At 36.8% G+C, this 20,099-nt stretch overlaps 2 protein-coding genes across 4 annotated transcripts in view; one reads left to right on the forward strand and one right to left on the reverse strand.

Moving 5' to 3' along the window:
- FAF1 (Fas associated factor 1) overlaps positions 1-20,099 on the forward strand; it is a 495,897-nt gene that overhangs the window by 103,425 nt on the left and 372,373 nt on the right. The gene's annotated exons all lie outside the window — the stretch shown is intronic.
- On the reverse strand, positions 6,504-6,699 carry LOC123940622 (60S ribosomal protein L39-like). Its single transcript, XM_046003564.1, has one exon. The coding sequence runs from the start codon at positions 6,678-6,680 to the stop codon at positions 6,525-6,527; it is 156 nt and encodes a 51-aa protein (XP_045859520.1). The 5' UTR covers positions 6,681-6,699; the 3' UTR covers positions 6,504-6,524.

The raw sequence follows: 20,099 nt of genomic DNA on the forward strand, positions 1-20,099 counted from the left end.
CCCTTGGTTTGTCAATAATTGGCAGCTCAGTTATAGGATGCAATATATCTGCCCAGATTTAGAAGAAACAAGTGGAATAGGAAAAAAGAGAAGGGTGTGTGGGTAGTTTCTTGGTTTTCTGATGTTTCCACTCAGTATTACAAAATGCTCTGAAAGAGAAATGGACTTTTGGGAAGGGGTATTGCCTTTAACTGCCTTTAATCCTGAGCCGCAGTCTCAATTTCCTACTTACCCTGGCATATTTGCCCGTTTTCCTCTTGTGGAATGTGTTGGGGAACACAGCAAATGGGTGTCAGCACTATTGAGGTTAGGATGTAATGAGAAGTAGCTTATTTGAGGGTGAATCAATTTATGGTTTACAGCACACAGTGTTAGTAGTTCACACAGTAGGTAACACTGTAAAAGCCAAACTGTGAGCCTTTACTGAGTAAGTAGTTAAAGGATAGTGCCTTTTTTGTGTATTTTGCCCCACCAGACAACAGATCTTTTTGACTGGTGTGTTTCCACTTTTCACCTTCACGTTAGAGTATGGCTCCTTGCAGTAATGCACGTCCTTTCTTTGCTCCCTTCCACATTATGACTGTATCACACTGCTTCTTTCATAGAGGTGGTTACAGGACTTATGTTGCTGTGGGCAAGTATGAGAGTTCCAGTTGCTCTGCATCCTTGCCAGTACTTGGTATTGTCACTTTTTTATTTTTATACTTTTTCTTGAACATGTAGAGACATTTCATCGGGGTTTTAATCTGTACTTCCCTGATTACTAATGGTCATTCAGGTATGCTCCTGAGTACCCATTTAAATGTCTTACTTTTCTATTGGTGTATGTGTCTTTTTCCTGTTGATTTTCAGGAGTTCTTTATGTTTTCTGGTTAGGAGCTCTTTGCTGAATGTGTTGTAAAGATCTTCCATTCTGGGGCGCCTGGGTGGCTCAGTGGGTTGAAGCCTCTGTCTTTGGCTCAGGTCATGATACCAGGGTCCTGGGATCAAGCCCTGCATTGGGCTGTCTCCTTGGCGGGGAGCCTGCTTCCCCCTCTCTCTCTGCCTGCCTCTCTGCCTACTTGTGATCTCTGTCTGTCAGATAAATAAAAATCTTTAAAGATCTTGCATTCTGAGGCTTGCCTTTTGCTCCTTAATGGCGTTCTTAATGAGGAGGAAAGACTAATTTTAATGCAGCTGTATTTATTAATATTTTTCATTTATTGAATTTGCTTTTTTTGTGTCCCATGTTTTAAAGAAATCTCTACCTAGTCCAAGCTCATGAAAATGTTCTTCTACATGTTTTCTTTAGAAACTTTACTGTCTTTGTCTTTTATATCTAGAGTGGTAGTTTATCTGGACTTTTGTGGTTGTATCAGATAGGCTCAGGTTTGTTTGTTTGTTTGTTTTTTGGTCATAGGTATCCATTTGGCTTACTGTCATTTACTGAAAAGACCATTCTTTCCCTGCTTCTCTGCAGTGCCATATTTATCATAAATCAAGCATTCCTACATATGTGGATTTGTTTCTCAACTGTTATAGTTCCATTGCTCTATTTGTCTTTCCTTGCTTCAGTACTACCCTGTTTTATTGACTATAAATTAAAAAAGAGTATCAGTAATCTGGTGGGGGTATAGATTTTTAAGCTTTGTCCTTTCCAAGATTGTCCTGGCTGTTCTTGATCTTTGTATATTAAATGTATTTGTAATCAGGTTATCAATTCTTATAAAATAATCTGCCAGAATTATAATTGAAATTATATTGAATTTGAGGATGAATTTGATAAGATGAATCTGAAAGAGAATTAACATCTTTGTAGCATAACATCTTCAGATCCACTCCATTTTTTGGACTTGTGTTTATTTATTTTTTATAAAGATTTTATTTATTTGACAGAGGGAGACACAGCAAGAGAGGGAACACAAGCAGGGGGAGTGGGAGTGGGAGAGGGAGAAGCAGGCTTTCTGCTGAGTGGGGAGCCCAATGTGGGGCTTGATCCCAGGACTCTGGGATCATGACCTGAGCCCAAGGCAGATGCTTACCCGTACTTATTTTTTTAATTATCTTTTTTTAAAATGTCATATTAGTCACCATACAGTACTTCATTAGTTTTTGATGGAGTGTTCCATGGTTCACGGTTTGCATATAACACCCAGTGCTCATTGCAGTATGTACCCTCCTTAATACCCATCACTGGGCTAACCCGTCCCCCCGCTCCCCTCCCCTCTGAAACCCTCAGTTTATTTCCTGGAGTCCATACTCTCTCATGGTTCGTCTCCTCCTGATCCACCCCCCACCCCCATTTTTCCCTTCCTTCTAATGTCCTCCATGCTATTCCTTATGTTCCATATATAGGTGAAACCATATGATAATTGTCTTTCTCTGCTTGACTTATTTCACTTAACATAATACCCTCTAGTTCTGTCCATGTCAGTGCAGATGGTGAGTATTCATCCTTTCTGATGGCTGAGTAATTCCATTGTATATATAGACCACATCTTCTTTATCCATTCATTTGTTGAGGGGCATCTCAGCTCTGTCCTGGCTAGTGTGGACATTGCTGCTATGATTATCAGGGTGCATGTGCCCTTTCTTTTCACTACATCTGTATCTTTGGAGTAAATACCAGTACTGCAGTTGCTGGGTCATAGGTAGCTCTATTTTTAACTTTTTGAGGAACCTCCATACTGTCTATTTTTGACTTTTTGAGGAACCTCCATACTGTTTTCCAAAGTGGCTGTGCCAACTTAATATTCCTACCAACAGTGTGAGAGGGTTCCTCTTTCTCCATATCCTCTCCAACTTTTGTTTTTCCTGCCTTGTTAATTTTTGCCATTCTGACGTTGTAAGGTGGTATCTCAGTGTGGTTTTGATTTGAATTTCCCTGATGGCGAATGATGGTGAACATTTTTTTCATGTGTCTGTTAGCCATTTCTATGTCTTTTTTAGAGAAATGTCTGTTCTTGTCTTCTGCCCATTTTTGACCTGATGATTCGTTTTTTTTAGGTGTTGAGTTTGAGAAGTGAACTTGTGTTTAATGTTCCTGTTTCTCTTTTTTGTATTTCATACTTTTTCATTAGATATTCTCTAGATGCATAAGCTTTTGTGATAATGTTACAAATAGTGTGTTTTTAAGTTTTCATTTATTTTTTTTCAGTATATTGAATTTCTTTTTCTGGCATATTTCCTGCTTCAGACCTCTTGTACAGTGTTGAAAGGAGTGGTACTAGAGGGCATCCTTGAATTATTCCCATTCTTACAGACAGAGATTTAAGTGTTTAAACTAGAAGTGATGTTACTTGTAGATTTTCTGTAGCAATTGTTTATGAAGTTAAGGAAATTTCTCTCTATGCTTTAAAAAAATAGCAATTTTAATTGATATTGATGTTTATTAACTGCTTGCCCTGCATAGATTGAAATGGACATAGAAAATTTCTTTATTCTGTTAATGTTGTGAAATACACTGGTTGACATTTGAATGTTGCATATTATTTTTCATTTAAGTCTGGATGTAGTTTCCTAATGTTTTATTTAGGAATTTTACATCTGTGTTTGTGAGAGAAACTGGAATATGATTTTCTTTTCTTGTACTGTTAACATATTTTGGTACCAAGCTTAGCTGGCTTCATAAAGGGTTGCTAGATTTAGCAAATAAAAATTCTTTTATACTTATACTAAAAAATAGTTATTGCTTTTCTGAAATTCATAATTAATTTGGCATCCTGTATTTTATCTGCCAACATCGCTCATGGTTCAAATTCAGAAATGTTGCATCTCTCTTTTTCTAGAAGAGTTTATGTAAGATTGGTGTTTTCATCCTTAAATGTTTGGTAGAATTCATCAGGGAAGCTGTCTGTGCCTGGAGTTTTGTTAGCTTTGGCTGTGTACTATCTTTCACTCACAAAAATATTTCATTTTTGGGTGCTCATGTAAATGATACCATTTTTAATTTCAATTAGGATTGTTCATTGCTGGTATATAGGGAAGTGAGTAACTTTTGTACAATAACCTTGTATCCTGCAGAGTATACAATCTGTGTTTACTATATGTTCTTTATTCTTAATATGATTATGATAGAGGTTAAACATGTACCCCTGATTTTTTAAAACCTAATATAAATGAAGGGTTTAACTACTTTCAGACAAAGCAAGGATGTTAGAACAACACTTACTATCCATTTACTGTTTTTTTAAGTTTTATGTATTTTGTTTTATGTTTTAATTCTGTATACATTTTAAGTCCTGTAAGACATCATTATTGTTTTATTTATTTATTTATTTATTTTTCATTATTGTTTTATACTGTCAAAATGCATTTAGATTTTCTGTCTCTGTACTCTTTCTGTTGCTTTTTATTCCTCTCTGCATTTTCTTCCGTCTCATGCCATTTTTCTTCTGTTTGAAGAACATCTTTTAGTTTTTCCTTTTTTGGGGTGTATTAACAAAAAATTCTCTTTTTAAATATGTTTTTGAAGTGTCTTTGTCTCATCTTATTATTTTTCCTAACTTCAGTTTTGAAGAGTATTTTTTCCCCCCCCCGGAAATAGCAGGTTAAGAAAGTTTACTTTTTTTCATTACTTTGAAGACATTTTCTTCTGGCTTCCATTGTTTCTGGGAAGAAAGCAGCTATTGTATTTATTTTTGCTTTTAGATGGTAAACCTTTTCCTCTTTGGCTGCTTTTAGGATTTTCTCTTTCTTAGGTTTTCAGAGGTTTAGCTAATATGTGACTAAGTGTGGCTTTCTTTTTACTTATCTTGCCTGGAGTTCTTAGGGTTTACTTAATATGTCTCTTAATGTCCATCAATTTTGGGGAATATTAGTATAGTCCCTTTTATGAAGGTTGTGTCTTTCTCTCTCTTCTAAGTCTGAAATCTAATTACATCTCTGTACTATCTTTCACTCTGTCCCATAAGTCTTTTGGTCGTTATTCCATTCTTTGTCTCTCCATGATTTGCTTAGATAATTTTCTTCTGATTTATTTCATATTCACTAATTAATTCTTTCTTCTTTCTTCCTTTCTTTTCCTTCTTCCCTCCCTCCCTCCCTTCCTTCCTTTCTAGATTTTATTTATTTATTTGACAGAGATAGAGACAGCGAGAGAGGGAACACAAAACAAGAGAGAGGGGGAGGAAGAAGCAGGCTTCCAACTGAGCAGGGAGCCTGATGCGGGGCTCGATCTCAGGACCCTTGGGATCATGACCTGAGCTGAAGGCAGATGCTTAACAACTGAGCCACCTAGGTGCCCCTAATTATCTCTTTAGTTAAGTCTAATCTGATGTTAAACCCACCTACAGAGTTCTTAATTTCAGTTTTATTACTCAATTTTTATTTCCATAATTTCACAGTTGAGAGGGTGAGAGGGGTGAGAGAGAGTATAGGTCAAGTGCTATCAAAGAGTTCTGGTGAACAACCCCCAGACAGTTTCATTTGGGACCTTGATGGGATACATCTAAAGAATAAGGGTAAACTGAAAGTAGACCAGCACTCAGAAGAAATGAGGCCCAATTTTGAATCATCTCAATCTTCAACTACAGTAAGATTATCTATATTTTTGCCTAGCTGTCTTTCAGGGGCAAAACCCAGTTGAACCTCAAATAGATCTCTCAGTGTTTTGTTTCCATTGATCTACTCAGTGAAAAACAATAAGGTATGCCATAAGTAAAAATTGGACTGAAAACCTAGAGAAGAAGACAATAGAACCAGATCCATAGGCAATCTAGATTCAATTATCAGTCATTTTTTAGAAATATATTATTACATGACATAGTGGAGAGTTTAATCAGAAAAATGGAAACAGAATTTACAAGTATTCATTTAGAGTTCACATGGATATATTTAAGTATATAGATAAAATTTCGAACATGATTTTTTTAGTAGTCTTTGTTAATGTTTTGTGCCATAATTACAGCAGTATGAATAATTAACTCAGTATAGGTAACATACAGTGTTATATTAGTTTGGAAAGTGTGCTTTGTGTGATTTCAGTCCTTTGCAATTTATTGATACTTTCTGTGACAGGCTGACTCTAAGATGGCTCCCTGTGATTCCTGCCTCTGCATATTTATGCACTTGTTTACTACTGTTCCCTCACTTTGAGTGGGATTTGTGATAGATCTTCCTTGACTTATGTTGGGGTTATGTCTCAATAAACTGATAATAAGTTGAATATATCGTTAAGTTGAAAAATACTGTAAGTTGAAAATGCATTTAATACACCTAATCTGCTAAACAGCATAGCTTAGCCTAGCCTACTTTAACACTCCCAGAAACTTAGCTTTCAGTTGGGCAAAATCATTTAACACAATGCCTGGTTTTTGTGTTTTTTTTTGTTTTTTTTTTTTTAAAGCTGCAGACCTCATGTTTATTACCAAACCAACCCACTGGTGCAGAGCTATAGTAGCAGAACAATCTTTCCCTGCTAAATGGTATCTATTGGCCAGGCAGAAAGATGTTTACAGGGTGACAGAATACAACACACAATCTGCAAGGAGCTTAATTAAATACACGGTGCCAATTAGGTGTGTCATCGCATGATGTGGGACGCCTTAGAGACCCAGCTTGGTTCTCCTCCAGTGCCTCCTCTTGGAGTTGTACCTGATTTTATTATCAGTTTTCATCCGAATCCACTGGGGAATGGGACGATTCTGCTTTTGTTTCTTGGCCAGGAATCGCTTGATCCTGAAAGTCTTGTGAGAAGACATGGTCAATAACAGTGAGCGGCACACCCATGTAATTTATTGAATACCATGCTGAAAGTGAAATAATGGTTGTATGTGTACAGAACGGTTATAAGTGTAATCACAACTCTGTGATTGTATAGCTGATTGAGAGCTGCAGTGTGCTGCCACTGCCTGGCTTCACAAGAGAGTATTATACTGCATACCACTAGGTCAGAAAAAGATCAAAATTCAAAATTTGAAATACAATTTCTACTGAATGTGTATTGCTTTTGCACCATCATAAAATCAAAAAATTGTAAGTTGAATCATCTTAACTTGGGGACTGTCTGTACAACAAAGTGATGAGATATCATTTCTTTGATTAAGTTACATAGGATTTAAATTCTGTCTTGCTAGAGACTTTCTTGTTGGCTTTGATGAAGCACGTTACCATGTTGGTGAGGAATAATGGCAAAGAGCTCCAATAGCCCAAAAGTAATGGAATCATCCCCAAAACCATATAAAGAGCCTGGAAACGGGGCTCCTTGTCCTCCCTGCAACATCAGTTGCAGCCTTGTGAGAGACTCTGAAGAAGAGATCCCAACTAAGCCAGGCCTAGGTTGCTGACCAGCAGAAACTATGAGATAACCAGTATTTATTGTTTTAAACTGCTTAGTTTGTGGTAATTTGTTACACCATAGATAACTAATACATTGCTTAATGACCTAATTGGTGATCCAGTTTGTTTATTGTTTTCTGTGTTTTTAGAAATATGTTCACTTTGGGGGTGCCTGGGTGGCTCAGTGGGTTAAGCCTCTGCCTTCAGCTCAGGTCATGATCCCAGGGTCCTGGGATCATGCCCCATATGGGGCTCTCTGCTCAGCAGGGGGCCTGCTTCCCCCTCCCCCTCTGCCTGCTTCTCTGCCCATTTGTGGTCTCTCTCTCTCTCTCTCAAACAAATAAATAAGATCTTAAAAAAAAAAGAAGTATGTTCACTTTGGGTGTTGGTATTTTGGGTGTAGTATTTCATATATGTCCATTGGATTAAGTATTTTATTTATTTATTTTTAAAAAGATTTTTTGTATTTATTTGACAGAGAGAGAGAGATCACAAGTGGGCAGAGAAGCAGGCAGAGAGAGAGGGGGAAGCAGGCTCCCAGCTGAGCAGAGAGCCCGACGAGGGGCTCGATCCCAAGACCCTGAGATCACGACCCGGGCCGAAGGCAGAGGCTTAATCCACTGAGCCACCCAGGGGCCCTGGATTAAGTATTTTAAATTGTTCAGATCTCCTAAATATTTACTTATTTTTGTTTGTGTGTGTTCTATCAGTTACTGAACATGGTATATTAAAATCTTCTGCAATGATTGTGGTTTTGTTAATTTTCATGGGTGATGCTATTCATTTGTGCATTCTAGGCTGTATTACTAGATATATGCAAATACAGAATTATAACTTTTTAGCAGACTGAACCTTTCCCTTATAATTTTTTTTTCTTTAGGAATGTTTTTGGCTTTATAGTCTGTTTTGTTTAATTTTAATACAGGAACACCAGTTTCTTTTGGGTAGTGTTTTCTTGGTTTAGCTCTTTTTACTCTTTATTATTAACCTTTCTATGTTATTATATTTTAATGTGTCACTTCGTGATAACATACAGCTGGTTGATGAGTCATCTGTAACCTGTATAATCTTTGCATTTCAAGCTTATCATTTTCAACATCCAGATTTAATGTAATTACTCACATGTTTTAGGTGAAATGTATGATGTTATGTGCTTTGTAGAAATGTTCTGTTTTCCCTCTTCTGTTACATTGGTTATTAGTATTATTTTTTAAAGATTTATTTATTTCTTTGACAGACAGAGGTCACAAGTAGGCAGAGAGAGAGAGGAGGAAGCAGGCTCCCTACTGAGCAGAGAGCCTGATGCGGGGCTCAATCCCAGGTCCCTGGGATCATGACCTGAGCCGAAGGTAGAGATTTTAACTGACTGAGCCACCCAGGTGCCTCTACATTGGTTATTTTTGTTACTCCTTCATATTCTTTTCCTCTTCCCATTTGATAATTACATACTCTTTAAAAATCTTCTGGCAAATTTCTTTGGAAATCAGAGAATGGATATTTGATTTATCAAATTCTAAAATTAATACATTATAAGGATCTTACAATTGTTGATTTTCCATTTACATTCCTCCCAACTTACATTGTATTTTTTGTTAGGTACTTTAGTTTTGTAGAAAAATTTTAAACTTCACAAATTATTGGTATAATTGTTTTATGAAATCAGTTTTCATTTAGATTTACTTATATTGCCCCCATTTTCTTTGTTCTTTTTTCCATCTTTGCCTTCAATTTGGGATCCTTTTCCTTCTGCTGTAGTATATACTATAGAGTTTGCATTAGTGCAGATCTGATGGGGGCAAACTCTTCCAGGTTTACTGTGACGGAAACATATTTTTCCCTTTCCTTTAATCTTGAAAAATATTTTCCCTGGGTATGGAATTATAGGTTCATTATTATTTTCCTTTAGAATATCAGTTGAAGATACCATACCATTATCTTCTGGCTGCCTTTGTTTCTGATGGAAAATTAGTGGCCATCCTAACTGCCATTTCTTTGATAGTACTCTGCTCTTTTCCTCTGGCTTTTTTTTTTTTTTTTTTTTTGAAGAGAGAGAGAGAGACAGAAGTTAACAGAGGGAGAGAGAGCATGGAAATGTTGGGGGAGGGGAAAGAGAGGAGGAGAGACAAAGAATCCTGAACAGGTTTCACACTCAGCACAGAGCCCTACGGGCTTGGTGTCACGACCCTGAGATCAGGACGTGAGGTGAAATCAAGAGTCAGATGCTTAACCAACTGAGCCACCCAGCTGCCCTTTGCTTGCTTTATAATTTAAAAAAAATTAATTAGGGTGTAATTTGCATAATACACATAATTTATATACAGTGATATTACTTTAAGAGTTCGGTTCAACTGACTGATGCATGAATATCACGTTTTATTGATGGCTTTTTCTGAATGGTAGGCATTTTGATGGGGAAGTCTAGATGTTTGAGACTAATCTTCAAGGAATCTTGGCCTAGTATGTCTAAGATTTGCAGTCACTCAAACACTGGTCAAAATCTAGCTAATCTCTTTAAATATTGGCCACTGCACTTTTAACTTTGGTTGGCAGGAATTTTTCTCCTCTACTATTTTTTCTCTTTAGTTTCTCAAATGCACTGTTTTTTTTCCCTACCTTTAGAATACAACATTTGCACATGCAGTTTTCTCTACCTCAAACATTCCTTCCCCAGTTTTAAAAATAACTGATTTCTGTGTGTCTATTAGGTCTTAACAAATATTTAATCTCTTTAGAGGGATTTTCTTGATCACAGATATTTCTGTCATAGCACTGTGTTCTTTTCCTCTGTATTGCTTAGTTTAGTGTGGGGTTTTGCTCATCATTTGCCAGTTTTCCAACTGTCTTCTGCTCTGTTCTGAGTTATAGGGCTGACCCACATAAGATACATTCCCCCAAGCTCTCTTTCCATCTGGCTTTAGCCATCATCTTATGATAGGAAGTGTGAAGAGATTGGAGAGTGAGGCTATTTCTACTCTTCTGCTGCTATTTCTACTCTGCTGTTTCTGCTGTGAAGAGATTGGAGAGTGAGGCTATTTCTACTCTTCTGCTGTTTCTGTGGAGTCTCCTGTAGTGATTCCATTTCTTGTGTGTCTCTGGCTCCTTCCAGAGTTCCATCTTTTGCTGGGCAGCCTCTCTTCCATGGTCCCCAGTCCTACTGGCTGGCCTTGGCTTATAGACTCTATTAATATACTTTCTTCCTTGGTATCTCCACCCTTGTTAGGGTAGTAGGGACTTCCTGTTGTTGCTTATTGTTAGGTGCCTGACATAGATTTTTTTAAAAAATTGAAGTAGAATTCATATAACACATGATTAACCATGTAGAAGTGTACAATTCAGTGGTCTTTAGTGTACTCCCCAGTGGGTTGCATCTACCAGCTCTTGTTTCAGAACTTTTTCATTACCCATTAAAAACACCCAGGCCCATGAAGTAATCACATCCCCTCCTCCTCCCCCAGCCTCCTTCCACCTCCTGGTAAATTTTAATCTACTTTCTTTCTCTGTGGATTTTCCTATTGTGGATATATTATATAAAAGGAATTATACAATATGTATGTAACCTTTTGTGTGAGCCTTCTTAGCATAATGTTTTCAACCTTTTTAGTTCTTCCAATATTCTTAAAAGTAGTTTTTCCTTATCGAAGTTCCTTTATTGATCTGTCTGGTATTAGTTACTTTTCCTTCTTGGAAACTGATGAGATATTTATTTATATGTTTACTGTTTACTTATTACCTGTAAATTTCATAGTTTCTAAGTTGTATAAGGGCAGAAACCACGTCTGATGTTTGTTTGGTATGAGAGAATTTTTTTTTCAAAGATATTATTTATGTATTTGAGAGAGAGTGAGTGAGGGCAAGAATGTGGGGCAGGGGTAGAGGAAGAGGTATAAGCAGACTCCCCACTGAGCAGGAAGCCTGATGTAGGGTTTAATCCCAGGACCCTGAGATCATGACCCGAACCAAAGGGAGACACTTACCTGAATGAGCCACCCAGGTGCCTGGTATCAGAGAAATTTTTATAGAGTGCTGAGGAAGATTAGAGATCACAGAAGGATTATTAGAGACCTTACCTTTATAGTTAAGTGGTCTGTCATATATACAATACCAATTGTTTTTTACCTGCTTTTGACAAGAACTCTATATTAAAAAATGTTCACTATCAATTAACCAGTATAGGAATCTGCTAATTAAGTATTTTAAAATTATTTTTGACATTTTAGGGAGGAACTACTTCCAAGAGAATATTTAATTCTCCTTCCCTTCTTTTTTCCTTTATTTCTTGGCAGAAATCTTTTTTAATGCATTTTGTTTTATTGTGATAAAACATATATAACATAAAATTTATCATCTTAACCATTTTTAAGTGTATAGTTTGACAGTGTTAAAAGTATTCACATTGCTGTGTAATACATCTCCAGAACTTTTTCATCTTGCGAAACTGAAACTTCATACTAATTAAACCATGACTATCAGTCTCCCCCTCCACTACCCTACCTGCCCTGACCCTACCTGGTAACCACCATTCTACTTTCTGTTTCTCTGAATTTGACTACTGTAGATACCTCAGGTAAGTGAAATCATATAGTATTTGCTTTTTTGTGACTTATTTCACTTAGCATAATGTTCTCCAGGTTTATCCATGTTGCAGCCTGTGACAGTCTTTCCTTCCTTTCTGAGGCTGAATAATATTCCATTTTATGTATATAACACGTTTTCCTTATCCATTCATTCATCAGTGGTGATTGGGTTGCCTGCACCTTGTGGCTGTTGTGAATAATGCTGCTGTAGAAACATGGTATGCAAACATCTTTTTGAGACCCTGCTTTCAGTTCTTTTGGATGTATAGCCAGAATTGGAATTATTGGATTGTATGTTAGTTCTGTTTTTAATTTTTGAGGACTGTCCTTACTGTTCCCATAGTAGTTCACACTTTTACAGTCCATTAATAGTGCATAAGAGGCACGAGGGCTCCAATATTTCCAAATCCTTGCCAACACTTTTTAATTTATTAATTAATTTTTGTGGTAGCCTTCCTAATGGGTGTGAGGTGATATCTCATTGCAGTTTTGATTTGCATTACTCGGATGATTAGTGATGTTGAGGGTCTTTTCATATATCATCTTTGGAGAAATGTCTGTTCAAGTCATTTGCCAATTTTAAATTGAATTATTTGATCTTTTGTTATTGAGTTGTAGGATTAGAAGTATGATTTGCAAATATTTCCTCCCATTTTATAGGTTTTTTCCCCCTCTGTTGATTGTGTCCTTTGGTGCACAGAAATTTTAGTTTCATGTATCCTTCCTCTTTGGCCCCTTTTTGGCTTTTGTTGCTCATGTTTTTAATGTGATAGTTAGGAAATCATTGCCAGATCCAGTCTCACAAAGATTTTCCTCTATGTGTTTCCCTAGGAGTTTTATGGTTTTGGTGACTATGTCTCTTCTTGTTCATTCTTTTATATCCAGCACCTTGACCCCTTTCCTCATACAGGTAAACTTTGAGTTAAGCAAATTGCCCTCCATAATGTGGTTGGGCCTCATCCAAACAGTTGAGGGCCTAATAGAACAAAAGATTGGCCTTTCCTGAGCACAGGGGACTTCTTTAGTAGAATACTTTAACTGCAAGTTTTCAGTTCCTTAGGTTTTCAGCTGGCCCATCCTATAGATTTTGAACTTACCATCCTTCATAATTGGATACACTAATTCCTTAAAATAAATCCCTTTTCTTCTTCTCCTCCCTCTCCCTCTTTGTACATATATACATACATGCACATACCATGTTAATTCTGTTTCTCTTGGGAATTCTGAAGAATACAAGATTATTTAGCCCAGCCTCTTTATTTTTACAGATTTGGTAACTTAAAGGCCCAAAGAGATGAAAAAATTAGCCAAGGTCAAAGAACAAGTTATTGAAAAAACCAGGTCATGAACCCAAGTTTCCTGACTTCCATTCTAACACGCTTATTACCTGAAATTGCTTTGCCCAGAGCATCAAAACTGAATTGAAAAGCTCAGCTTCTCCTACTTCAAATAAAAAAATAAGCATATTGACTACTTTCCACATGTTAGATCTTATCCACAGTAGTCTGTATCCTTTTTTTCTCATCAATTCTCACACCCACCCTAGGAAATGTGTTATTATCACTTTCCATTTTGTATATTGACTTGCCTAAAATGACACATTTTGTCAGTGATAGATCTCTTATCTGAACCTAGATCTCTAAAACTCTAGAACTGGAATTATTAATTACTGTATTGCATTCTCTCTATATATTTATTTTGTTCCTGTCCCCAGTGATATTAAGGAGTGAAGAAAAGATGTGGGTTTGCTCAGTTTTTGATTCTCATTAGCCTGGAGCCTTTTCCCTTCGTTGGTTTAGCAGGATGATAAATGATTCATACTACTTATGTTTAGGCCTTAATTATTTGTGATCCCTTATCTTCTGTTAATTGTGATTCTTTTCTAAATGGAAATGTCTGTGCTGTTATCTAATTATTAGTACCCAAGACATTTCCAAAGTGGACACGGATTAATTTACCATGAAATTACATGCCCTGGACTCATGTATTTTCTCCACTGCCAGTAACTATTACTATCTTTCTTCTCCATCTTCCTTTCTTCTGCCTTTCATACTTTCTCGTGGTAGCAGTGAAAGAAGTAGAGGAGTGTGAGGGTAATGGTGTGAGGAGGGTGTTAGAGCTTTTCAACAGTGTGTCAAGCAGATGGTAGTCAATCAGTAAAGGATCAACAATTCAGAATTGGGAAGAACCTGAATTTTAGTAGTGCTGATCTTATACAAATTTCTCAAATTTATTGAGTTTGAGGAATTGTCCTGCAAATCTATTGTATAGCAGATTGAGAACAGTTTTGTCTTGTCATTCCTTAGATATTTGGAGCATTAGATCCATAGCTTTCCTTCTGTCTTCTAGAAATCACTCAGCTCTAAGTGCTATGGTTATTGCAAAGAAGTAATTCATGGCTTTTGTCTGTGTGAGCTTAAGACTCTGAGGACAAAAAAACACAGAGATAGGGAAGAAAGCATAAATATTATGAGGCAAAATATATGTGTAACTAAGTGTCTTCAAGTAATTTTAGGCAAAAAAAATTGAGAGAGAGTGTGAGAATGATTGAGAATGCTGGGAGATGGAAGGGAGACTTGAGTTGGGCCTTGTGATTGGCTAGAGTGGATGAATCTAGCTGCTTTTAAAATAAAAATAAGAATTTGTTGTACATGTCTAAATGTAAGATGATTCTCAATTTTTAGTGACAAGATAATGAAAATATTTTGATCAGCCTGAATATGTAAACTTTTTCTTAAGCTTATGTAAGAAGTAGACATTAACTTTAGCTTATTAAGTTATACATACAGATTTAGAATTATGTAATATAAAAGGTTGCCTTAGAGTATTATCTTTTTTCTACTTGCTTCATGAAACATTATTCAAACCTTTCACATGTATTTTAAACACTAGTGTCTTCTTCAGTAATCAGAGCTAGTCTCCCAGTTATTCAGAGCACATAATCTTAATTTTTGTTTAAGTGTTTTGAGATAGAGCATTTAAAATATCTGGATTGGTACTTTTCCTGGGAATTTTAATCTCAAGTCACAAGAACTCATTCTATTCATGAGCTCTACCATGAAACCCTTTCAAACCAGTCTTTAACAGGCTTATTTATAATGCCATCTAAAGTTTTAATTGTGAAATTATTATTCCTCCCCCTCCTCTGTTGCCTAATTAGAAAGTCTGTGCTGAAGTTCTTTGCCATCTTTTTAAGCTGATCTCATCAAGGAACCTGTTTTCAGTATCCAAAACTAGTATTGCCTGAAATAATTTTAGACTCTATATCTTTTGTAAAGTTTTTTCTTCTTCAAAAATAAAATAGTTTTAAGAACTCAACTATAGGGTAATTTCCTTTTTCCTTTGGGACAGTTTTGGAAAAAAACTTTGCCATATATGCAGTGTCATCATCTAAAGTAGATCAAAGTGTTACAAGTGAGCAAGGTGGTGAGGTGAATGAGGTGAAGGATATGGCTGAGTTGGAATGGAGAGTCTGGAACAGTGTGTTTAGACACATCCAATATAGATGTTATTATCCTTATGTGGGTATTTCAATTTAAATTAAATGGTTAATTTAATAATTACATTAATCATTAAATGATAATTCAGTTCCTTGGTCACACTGGCTATACTTCAAGTGATCGATAGTCACATGGGGCTAGTGGCTAATGTATTATGCAGTGCAGATATAAATTATTTCTATCATTGCAGAAAGTTCTTTTGGGTAGCTGTGGTCTGGAAGGTGTCTATAACCTCAGGAATTTAATGAGTTCATATCTAGGAATGATCATATTGATGGTAATAGTCAAACTTCTCTCCTTACTGATAGTTTATCATCCCAGTCAGCACCTTCCCTTCACTCATACAGATACAGATCAAAGATGCATTAATATCTCAGTTTCTAAAATAGAATTACTGATCCAAGGATATTAGTACTATTAGCAGATACTAGTATTGTTAGTATAGTACAGAGCTTTTTACTGTGTTCATCTGAAACACAAGGTATACCCTTTCTTTATGTTGTTGTCAAGGAAAAAAAAAAACCCAAATTGCTTTGTGGTGAAAAGATCAGGACTTCTGGGAGTCAGAGAGGCCTGAATTTGAATGGTACTCTTGGATAAACAACTTATTCTCCCAGAATGACATTTTTTTTCATTTTTTTAATATTAACATAAAATGTATTATTTGTTTCAGGGGTATAGTCTGTGAATCATCAGTCTTACACAATTCATAGCACTCACCATAGCACATACCCTCCCCAGTGTCCATTAGCCTATCACCCCATCCTTCTCACCCTACTCCCCTCCAACAACCCTCAGTTTGTTTTCTGAGATTAAGTTCTCTTAATGTTTTGTCTCCCTCCCCCATCCCATCTTACTTCATTTATCCTTCCCTTCCTCCATGATCCCCTGCTGTGCCTCTCAAATTCCTCATATCAGTGAGATCATATGATAATTGTCTTTCTCTGATTGCAGAATGTCATTTTCTTCATCATGCTTGCTTCATGGAGTGAGGATTAAATGAGGCATGTACTGATGTGTAATTTATTTTACATAGTTCCTTGCACATGTTGCTTCCCTCCCTCTTCGTTCCTCTAAGTCCAAAAAGACATCTAATTCACTTTATACTAATTAGTTCTAATTAATTCACTTAATACTTCCATTCATAAATTCACCAGAAGATATTTTTTGAGCATTTACTATAAGCAAAGATTTCATCTCAGTGGTAGGAGTATAGCAGTGAACCAAAACAGGTAAGAATCTCTGTCTTCATGGTGCTTACATATTCAAGGAGACAAACTACAAATGATATAAATAGGTAACATAGTGTGTCAGAAAGTGACCTTTTTTTTTTTTTTTTTAGGTTTTATGTATTTATTTGAGAGAGAGCAAGCATGAGCGCAGGGTGAGGGGCAGAAGGGGAAGCAGACTCCCTGTTGAGTGGGGGACCTGATGCGGGACTCGATCCCAGAACTTCAGGATCATGACCTGAGCCGAAGGCAGACGCTTAATCAACTGAGCCACCCAGGCGCCCCAGAAATTTATCATTTCTAAGGGGGGGGGGGGGGAACAAAACAGAAGGAGGATAAAAGTTTGTTGGGTGGGTGTCTGTAGTTTTCTAGAAAAGGTGGGCAGGTGACAATTGAATAAAGACCTGGTGGAAGGGAGTTAGTGAATGTACCATGTATCTGGGGGCAAGACCATTTCAGGCAGACGGAATAGTAACTACAGTTACCCTGAATTGGGAAATCAGGCTTCCATTTTCCAGGAACATCAAGAAGACAAGTGTGGCTCAGGAAAAGAGGAGGGGGTGGTTAGAGATCATAGGAGAGAGGGAGCAATAAGGCATATTAAGGATGTCATTTTTTTTTTTTAATCTCGGAGAAAAAGTGGAAGATTTTGAGTAAAGGGTTGACATGGTCTGACTTACATTTTAGTAGCTTCATTATGGCCACTCTGATGAGAATACACTAAAGATGAGCAAGGGCAACGCAAGGAAATGAGGAGGCTCTTGCAATAATAGAGAAGATGGAGGCTTCACATGGCACATAGCAGTGCAATGTGATCAAATTCTGAATGTGTTTTAACAGTCAGAACTTTTTTTTTCCATTTTATTTATTTTTTTCAGCGTAACAGTATTCATTGTTTTTGCAACTGTCAGAACTTTTGAATAAATGGGAAGGAGAAAGTCAAGGATGACACCAAGGGTTTTGACTGGATGAACTGGAAGAATGGTGTCATTTATTGAGATAGAGACACTTTCTTTCTTTTTTTTTTTTTTTTAAAGATTTTATTTATTTATTTGACAGACAGAGATCACAAGTAGGCAGAGAGGCAGACAGAGAGAGAGGAGGAAGCAGGCTCCCTGCTGAGCAGAGAACCAGATATGGGGCTTGATCCCAGGACCCTGGGATCATGACCTGAGCTGAAGGCAGAGGCTTTAACCCACTGAGCCACCCAGGTGCCCCGAGATAGAGACACTTTCTATATTCTACTTAATGTATTCTTATTTTTCCTCCTCGCTTCCCAGGGTTTGGGGCTGTCTTGTCCATGTGTTATCCACAATACCTTAGCACATTTCTTCTTCTTCATTTTAAAATTAGTACAGAGTAATTGCAACCTACTTTCCTGAATTAAGTTGATTTTAGATGTTCTGTCAACCTCAAAATGGAGACAGCCATATTTAGGACCGCTACTAACAAGGAAGAGTGTGTTCCTTGTGTTGATGCTTGTAACATAGAGCAGATCTGGCTTGTTAGCTTCCCTTTAATACTGGAGTATCTGCCTCCATAAATCCTTCATACTGCTAACCTTCAGACATTTCTATCTTTTTTACATTTTTCGCTTATCATCTGAATCTAGAAAAGGCAGATTAGTTGGCAATTTTTCCCTTTCTCTTTTTACATTCATTGATTAAAGCAGAAGGCAATAATTTTATACTAAGTGGAGGAGAGAGGGGTGAGTAGGTTTTTATGTGATGCTAACCAAAGTCTTACGTACCATGTTTCCTCAGGAGGGGCAAAGAACCTGGAGAAGGGAAGTAAGTGACTGTCACAGAAACCACCTTTTCTTTTTTTAAAAAAGATTTTATTTATTTATTTGACAGAGATCACAAGTAGACAGAGAGGCAGGCATAGAGAGAGGGGGAAGCAGACTCCCTGCTGAGCAGAGCTGGATGTGGGGCTCAATCCCAGGACCCTGGGATCATGATCTGAGATGAAGGCAGAGGCTTTAACCCACTGAGCCACCCAGGTGCCACAGAAACCACCTTTTCTAATTTTTGCTTTTAGTAAATGAAATCTTGGTTGCCAGATCCTTTTGATCCTAGCTATATGGTTTTCCTAGTTTGCTCTTTGGTTTTTCATTCATAGATATTTACTTGGGGGTAAATCTCTTGGTACCATTATTTATCTTTGGATCTGCCTTGTGTTTCTTTGTCCTTAATTTGGTCTGCACCAGTCCTGATGCTGCATGTTGAGCTATTTTGATAGTGATATCTACTTGGAAGGACTCAATGAACATTTTTTGCATTTAACTGAAAACAGATTGTGGATGGTTATATTTCTTAAATTGTTCTGCTGTTTTCTTTCCCTGAAGGGGGAAAAATCAAGTTAGAACGTATTAAAACTAAATATTTGGCTGTTAGGAGCTCTTTAAGTGTTACCAATTGTACTTTTTACTACAAAAATAAAGAGCAATAGGGGCACCTGGGTGGCTCAGTGGGTTAAACTGCTGCCTTCGGCTCAGGTCATGATCTCAGGGTCCTGGGATCGAGTCCCACATCGGGCTTTCTGCTCGGCAGGGAGCCTGCTTCCTCCTCTCTCTCTGCCTGCCTCTCTGCCTACTTGTGATCTTTGTCAAATGAATAAATAAAATCTTAAAAAAAATAGCAATAGATTGATTTAAAAAAAACAGGTTAAAAATTTAAGTTTGGGATTGTAGGGCTGTTGAAATACTCACTTTTCTTGTATTTCAGTTTCATCATTTTATCTGTAAGGGATAGAATATTTTGATGATGTAGACCATTATTTAAATAGTGAAGAGAGAGAGAAAAGTTGTCTGCAAAAGATAAGTGTTGTGAGTGGAAAGATTTCTCTTTTTTTATAGAGTCTATTCCCTTTTTCAAAATTTTGTGATTAAAAACTATTTGTGATTTTAAACAAGAATCTTGGTATGACAAACATGGGTGGATTTAGAGGATATAATGCTAAGTGAAATAACTTAGAGAAAGACAAATACCATATGATTTCACTTATTATAGAATTTAAGAAACAAAAGAAAGAGAAACCAAAAAAGCAGACTCTTAAATATAGAGAATAAACCTATTTATCAGAGGAAAGGTGGGGGTCATTAAGAGTATACTTACTGTGATGAGCACTGAGTAATGTAGAGATGTTGAATGAACCATATTGTACACCTGAAGCTAATGTAACACTGTACTTGAATTATATTGGAATTTAAAAAAGTTAAAAAATCTTGTTATTACAAATGTTAGAATAAAGGCAGTTCATCTTTATTGAGAATTTTACTATGTATCAAGTACCATTTAAGCACTTAGTATGTGTTAACAAGTTTCATAAAATCCCAATGAACAAGTAGGGTTATCGCTTCCATTTTACAGAGGAGAGAACTGGGAGAGAATCTTCTCAAGATTATACAACTGTAAATAATGGAGATAGAAAATAATGGGTTTCGGGGTGCCTGGGTGGCTCAGAGGGTTAAGCCTCTGCCTTTGGCTCGGGTCATAGTCTCAGTGTCCTGGGATCGAGCCCCACATTGGGCTCTCTGC

Source organism: Meles meles, chromosome 1 (genome assembly GCF_922984935.1).
Source record: "Meles meles chromosome 1, mMelMel3.1 paternal haplotype, whole genome shotgun sequence".
NCBI classification, from domain to species: domain Eukaryota; kingdom Metazoa; phylum Chordata; class Mammalia; order Carnivora; family Mustelidae; genus Meles; species Meles meles.

Excerpts from the sequence above, each read along its gene's own strand:
- LOC123940622 (XM_046003564.1), bottom strand. The coding sequence starts at position 6,680 with ATGTCTTCTCACAAGACTTTCAGGATCAAGCGATTCCTGGCCAAGAAA.